The sequence below is a fragment of the Silene latifolia genome, chromosome Y (genome assembly GCF_048544455.1).
Source record: "Silene latifolia isolate original U9 population chromosome Y, ASM4854445v1, whole genome shotgun sequence".
Lineage (NCBI taxonomy): Eukaryota > Viridiplantae > Streptophyta > Magnoliopsida > Caryophyllales > Caryophyllaceae > Silene > Silene latifolia.
Window position 1 is genome coordinate 83,702,163 of NC_133538.1, and position 6,324 is coordinate 83,708,486.

A 6,324-nucleotide genomic window follows, 5' to 3' on the forward strand; every position below is an offset into this window, starting at 1 on the left:
CGTGCTTCTCCAAGGAAGATAATGAAGACAGCAGGATCAGTATCTATGAAAGCTGCGAGGGACTTAAACTCTGTCTTTGACGCGGAGAAGAGGAAGAAAGAAGAGCTCGACATTGAGGCTATGATTAATAAATTAAAAAATATTGCGGAATCGCTGAAACACAAGAAAACTCAAAACCGAGATGAAGGACGAGATGGTGAAATTGCTGTGGGGAATGTGAGTGGAGGACAGGCGGGGGAGGGGGAGGAGTTGGTGGTGTCTAATATGGTTGCTGAGCAGGAAACGGGGGAAAAGGGAGGAGAGCTTGAGGGAGGAGGAGAGGAGCTGGGCAGAGGGTCTGATGGGGGTGGCAGAGGGAGGAAAATAATTCCGCAGGGTGGCAAGTGGACGAGAATCCCGCGCACTGAGGTGATAGAGGGGGGAAGAACGAAGGCTGATGAAAGTGGGGAGGGACAGGGCTCAAAAAGGAGGAGGGATGAGATGGTGAATGATGAAGGTGTGGCGAAGAGACTTCATGTTGATATGGATGTGTGTTCATCTGAGGCGATGGTTGAGAACACTCAACCCCGCCGGGCCCAATGAGTTTTTTGAGCCTTAACTGCAGGGGTTTGGGCAACCCGGCTGCGGTAGGCGGTCTCTGTAACTTACTCCGAAAGGAGGCCCCGAGTTTTGTTTTCTTGTCCGAGACAAAACTTCGTAGTACAGAATTGCACAAAATTAGGAGGAGGTTAGTCGATTATGAAGGGTACGCGGTTGATTGTGTGGGAAAGTCTGGGGGGTTAGCTTTATTGTGGAAGAAGTCATATGTTTGCTCGGTTATTTCTGCGACGGTGCACTACATTGATGTGGAGGTTGGGGAAGGGGAGGAGCAATGGCGGGTTACGGGATTTTACGGGTGGCCGGCGGTCCAAGACCGTCATTTATCGTGGCAGCAGCTGAGAATCCTTGCATCGACGTCTTTGTTGCCTTGGATGTGCTTGGGGGATTTTAATGAGATCCTTTATTCCACCGAGATGAAAGGGGGCTCGCGTATGCAGTGGCAGATGAATAACATCCGGGATGCGGTCGATGAGTGTGGCTTAAGGGATCTCCCATACGAGGGGTACGCTTTTACGTTTGATAATGGCCAAGCGGGAGATGCGAATAGGCAGTGTCGGTTGGACCGGGCTATGGTTAATGGGGGATGATCGGACAAGTTTCCTTATGCTAAGCTGCTTCACCTAGATAGGGAGTGGTCTGACCACGCACCTATTAAGGTCCTGTTTAATGGGCGTGGGGAGTCGGAGAGGAGAGCTCGTAAGATGTTTCGATTCGAACAGATTTGGGTGGGACAGGATGGGTGTGAAGAGGCGGTAAAGAGAGCTTAGGAGGTGGATGATGGGGAGCTTCTTAATTCTCTTCAGCGATGTGCGATTGAGCTTAAGGAGTGGAAGGGAGTGACTATTGGTAAGGTTATGCGTGATTTGCAAAAAAAACGTAAAAGATTGAAATTTTTGAATGAAGGCAGGCGGTCAGCGAGAGAGGTCGAGGAAAGGCGAAAAATTGTTCATGAAATTGCGGACCTACTGAGACAAGAAGAAAGCTTTTGGAGACAGATCTAGAGCTCTATGGCTGCGTGATGGCGATAAAAATACAAAATTTTTTCATCAAAAGGCAAGCCAAAGAAAGGAGAAAAATCATATCGCTAAACTTATTGATGAGAGGGGCCGAGTGGTGAGTGATAGACAAGGGATGGCGGCGTGTGCCGTTCGTTATTTTCGGGGCTTGTTCACATCTGACCAACCGGAGAATTTTGAGGAGCTGCTCACAGGTGTGGAGGGGAGAGTACGAAGGCTATGAATGAGGGTTTACGAGAGTACCGTGGGGATGAAGTAGTAGAAGCGCTAAGCCAGATGCATCCTCTGAAAGCTCCAGGTCTCGATGGTATGAACGGTCTTTTTTACCAAACTTATTGGCATATCGTAGGACCTGCTGTGACCCGTTGTGTGCTGAATATCCTCAATGGAGCGCCGTTCCCTGAAGGTATGAATGAAACGAATATTGTTTTAATACCTAAGAAAAAGGAGCCGGATAAAATGCAAGAATTTCGTCCAATTAGCTTGTGTAATGTGGTTTATAAATTAGTTTCGAAGGTGCTTGCGAATAGATTAAAGAGATTTCTGGGGAATATTGTTTCGGAGAACCAAAGTGCTTTTACCCCGGGTCGACTTATTACGGACAATATTCTTGTGGCTTTTGAACTATTCCATTATATGAAGAACTCACAGAGTAACGGGGGGTATATGGCGCTCAAGTTAGACATGGCTAAGGCATATGACAGGGTAGAGTGGCGGTTCTTGGAGGCGGTACTGCGGAGCATGGGTTTCGACGGGAGGTGGGTTGATCGTGTGATGAGTTGCGTGACGACGGTCTCCTATAAAGTCTCGGTGAATGGGTCACTGTCCGAGAAATTTGTCCCGGAGCGAGGTATTCGACAAGGTGATCCTTTATCCCCTTACCTCTTTATCCTTTGCGCGGAAGTTTTGTCGAGTATGATACGAAGGAGTGTTGAAACCGGGACTATTAAAGGAATTAGGGTGTCACCTCAAGCACCGGTTGTTTCACACTTATTATTTGCAGACGATAGTATCATTTTCACGCGAGCTAAGGAGGAGGAAGCGATTATTGTTCGTGACATCCTACGTGACTATGAACGGGCATCCGGACAGCAGGTCAGCCTCGACAGAACTACTATCTCCTTTAGTCGAGGTACTTCCAATGCACGGCGCGAACGGGTTCTGGGGATTTTGCAGGTTCGGGAAGTTCGGGAACAGGAGCGGTATCTCGGTCTTCCTACTGTTGTAGGGAGGTCGAAACAGGAACTCTCCAAGTTAATTCGGGATAAGATTAGCAAGCGGTTACAGGGATGGCGGAGGGGCAAGTCGCTCGATAAAGCGGGGAAGGACATACTCATAAAGGCTATAGGCCAGCGGTTCCAACTTTCGCGATGAGTGTTTTTAGATTGCGGCTAATTTACAGACGAACTCCGCTCACTTGTTTCGAACTTTTGGTGGGGTACGGACAATGGACGGAGAAAGATACCGTGGGTGGCGTGGTATAAAATGTGTTGGCCTAAATATCAGGGTGGCATGGGCTTTCGTGACTTCCATAAATTCAACCTGGCTCTCCTTGGAAAGCAGGCTTGGAGATTGATGACGGAGGATAGCTGCTTAATGGTGCGGGTTCTTAAGGGGAAATATTTTCATGGGAGGGACTTTATGGATGCTGATCTTGGGGCAAATCCTAGCTACACATGGCGAGGAATATGAGAGGCTAAGGAGGTGATCCGTTTAGGAGCAAGAAGGCGTATAGGAAATGGCCTGAGCACACGCGTTTGGAGTGACCCGTGGGTCCCTGACACGAGCTCAATGCGTATCATATCACCACGTGGAACTGCGAATGAGGACATGAGAGTGGCCGAGTGGTCGAGCTTCTCAACGTCGATGGGCAAGGATGGGATTTGGATAAGGTAAACAATTTGTTTCTTCCTTTTGAAAGCACTCGAGTTTTACAGATTTGCCTTAGTGACACTAGACCGTCTGACGATTGGTGTTGGGAGCCGGAGAAGTATGGTGAATACTCTGTGAGGTCAGCCTATCGGCTCTTGATGGCGGAGAGTCACAGGGAGGAGGCGGGTCAGTCGCTTTGTGAGAAGGAGAAATGGCTTTGGGGTAAGATTTGGAAAACACCAGTCTTGCCGCGAGTCAAAGTGTTCTTCTGGCAACTATGTAACGATGCTATAGCTACCCGGAAGAATATAGCAGCCCGTATGGAATTGACGGATAACTCTTGTCCTCGATGTGCAAACTGTGTGGAGACTTGTCTCCATGTGGTTCGGGATTGTGGGTGGGTGGAAGGAATTTGGGAGGAGCTGTGTGTGGATGTCTTACCGGGGTCGGGATGTGGGGAGGTGAGGGAGTGGGCTGAGACCGTTTTCAGAGGCTCGGATATGAGGGAGTGTGGGGTATTCATGACGGGGTGTTGGCCATTTGGGAGAAACGAAATAAGGTTCTTTTTGACGGAGGTGAATGGCGGGGTGACGAGGTTGTTCGGAGGACGAGGGAGATATTGTGGGAGATGGAAGGTGCGGTAGAGGGAAGGGAGAAGGGAGGGGGGAGGACGACACAGGAGGATGGTGGGGGGCATTGGGAAAGGCCAAGCGCGGGGTGGTGTAAAGTTAATGTTGATGCGGGTGTGGCGGAGGGTATGGGGACGGGGTTGGGAGTGGTATGTCGGGATGACTCGGGTAGTGTGCAATGGGGGGTGGCTGTACAAGAGGCGCGCGTGGTTTCCCCGAAAATTGCTGAATCGATGGCGGTTCTACAAGGCTTAAAAGAAGCCAAGCTTGCTGGAATTCCCTTTGTCGTGATCGAGAGCGACTGTCGAGGGGTGATCGAAGATTTGAAGAACCAACGGTCTGGAAGGAGTGAACTGTTTTTAATTTATCAGGATATTTTGCAGCTTTGTACTTCGTTTAGTTCTATTTCTTTTACTTTTGTTCGTAGAAACTTCAATAGGGTGGCACATGACCTTGCTCATTCCTTGCCATGGGTTACTGGTAGACGTAGATGGACTACGGATTTTCCGGACTGGTTGTTATCTTTGGTTTGCGATGATTTGAAAGTAAGGAATTAACCCTTGTGGGTTTTTATCAAAAAAAAAAAAAAAAAAAATCTTAAGGAACTATAAGACCTTTAAGTTCACCAACCAGTCTTATTGAGGTTCTACAATTCGGTTGGTCTTACTTGAGACCGTCTTAACTTAATACCTCTCACAAGCTACTTATATTTCTACCTCTATTTTAATCGGGTGTTAGTGCCGTCTTAAGTTAAGATGGTAAACAAGAAATGGTGAACTTCGTAGACCTTTGATGTCTTTTTTTGGACTGTTAGGTAACTAGCTACTATTCAAAACACTGTATGACCAACTAAATAAATTGTTCTTTCAATTTAAAACTTTTACCTCCATTGAAAGCTCCCAAACCTAAATAAAGGCAAGGAGCTATGAACGGTGAGAAAACATCGTTGACATGGTCTTCATCCCCACTTCCTGTTAGCATGGGACCTGATAATGAAATCTATTCTTTTTCTCCATCTACGTTGATATCTCCCCGCCTTCATCTCAGAATCTCTATCTACTACATTCCCACAACTTTTCTCTGTCGAAAAGTCTATCTGCCCCATCAAGCTTCTCTATGGAGCGGTTTCAGCCCAGGGATAATCCCAACTATCGAAGCTCTTGTCTTAAGGAACTGTAAGCTCATTATTTTGTTATAAATGTGTTTTGGTCTAAATTTGTAGTTGAAAGAAAGCAGAAATATTACACAGTACAAATCTCCCACTCATCGTACCGTCTTTCTGTCTTGTTTTGATGTAGTTCATTGTTGGGCTGGGACAGGAGAAGAACTATAGGATCAAGTATAATATCGAAAATGTCTTCAAATTAATTCCATAAAAATCGGGTGAAATATTCCAAAAGAAAAAAAAGCCGACTTTGGATGTCGCTGAAGCCATGTAGAGTAATGTAACTCCGGTCTTGGGCAGTATTCAACTGACAGTAACCATAACTGATTCTACAACAATTGCAGATTGGAATGGTTTCTGCTCAGATGTTGCCACTATTGGTGGTGGAACCACAACTCTTTATCCTAACTACGTCAAAGTTAGACGATTTCTTTGTTTAATATGCTGCTTTTAAAATGGTTTAGCTACCAACTTATAGTCATACTGAGTCGAAGAAAATTAAGAATTTCGGTAAGTAATGCTTGTGATGCCATTCTAGGCTTCTAGATGACATGTTCAAAACACGGGAGTAGAATACGATATATTTTGTCTTTAATTATTTGTTTACCTTTTTCTTACTTTTTGTGGGAGATATTTTAGTCAAATGAAATTAAATGATTGGAACAGAGGAAGCACACTGAATCGATCATGCATTTCAATGATTTACAACATAGAGAATGATTTCGATATACAAGGGTCAAGAACATTATGTTACAATCAGTGTATATCTCCTGACTAAAAGTGAGGTTCAGATGTCCTGAATAACCGAGTCGCTCCCGCGTCACCTTCTTTCTGCTATGCAGTGTTAGCAGCAACCATCTCAATCCTGTATTCCTGGGTACACTTCTATACAGAATCCCACCAATTTACACATGGTGGAAATCTGCTGCCGCGATCAAATTCAAACATCGTCGATGCCTCAATCTCTCTTGTCTGTGACTGGGTAAATGGCATCTCTCTTGTTTGTGACTGGGTAAAGTTGTTACATGTATGCAACCTTACC

At 46.0% G+C, this 6,324-nt stretch overlaps 2 protein-coding genes and 1 long non-coding RNA gene across 3 annotated transcripts; all 3 read left to right on the forward strand.

The window, feature by feature from the left end:
* The first annotated feature begins 578 nt into the window (after window positions 1-578).
* On the forward strand, window positions 579-1,187 carry LOC141628442 (uncharacterized). Its single transcript, XM_074441587.1, has one exon. It carries the CDS (start codon window positions 579-581, stop codon window positions 1,185-1,187), a length of 609 nt encoding a protein of 202 aa, XP_074297688.1.
* A 3,163-nt stretch (window positions 1,188-4,350) lies between these two features.
* Window positions 4,351-4,674, forward strand: LOC141628444 (uncharacterized). Its single transcript, XM_074441588.1, has one exon. The coding sequence runs from the start codon at window positions 4,351-4,353 to the stop codon at window positions 4,672-4,674; it is 324 nt and encodes a 107-aa protein (XP_074297689.1).
* Window positions 4,675-4,704: 30 nt separating this feature from the next.
* LOC141626845 (uncharacterized) lies at window positions 4,705-5,877 on the forward strand. Its single transcript, XR_012536432.1, has 2 exons — window positions 4,705-5,292; window positions 5,416-5,877. It is a non-coding gene; the product is annotated as an uncharacterized LOC141626845 (long non-coding RNA).
* The last annotated feature ends 447 nt before the right edge of the window (window positions 5,878-6,324 follow it).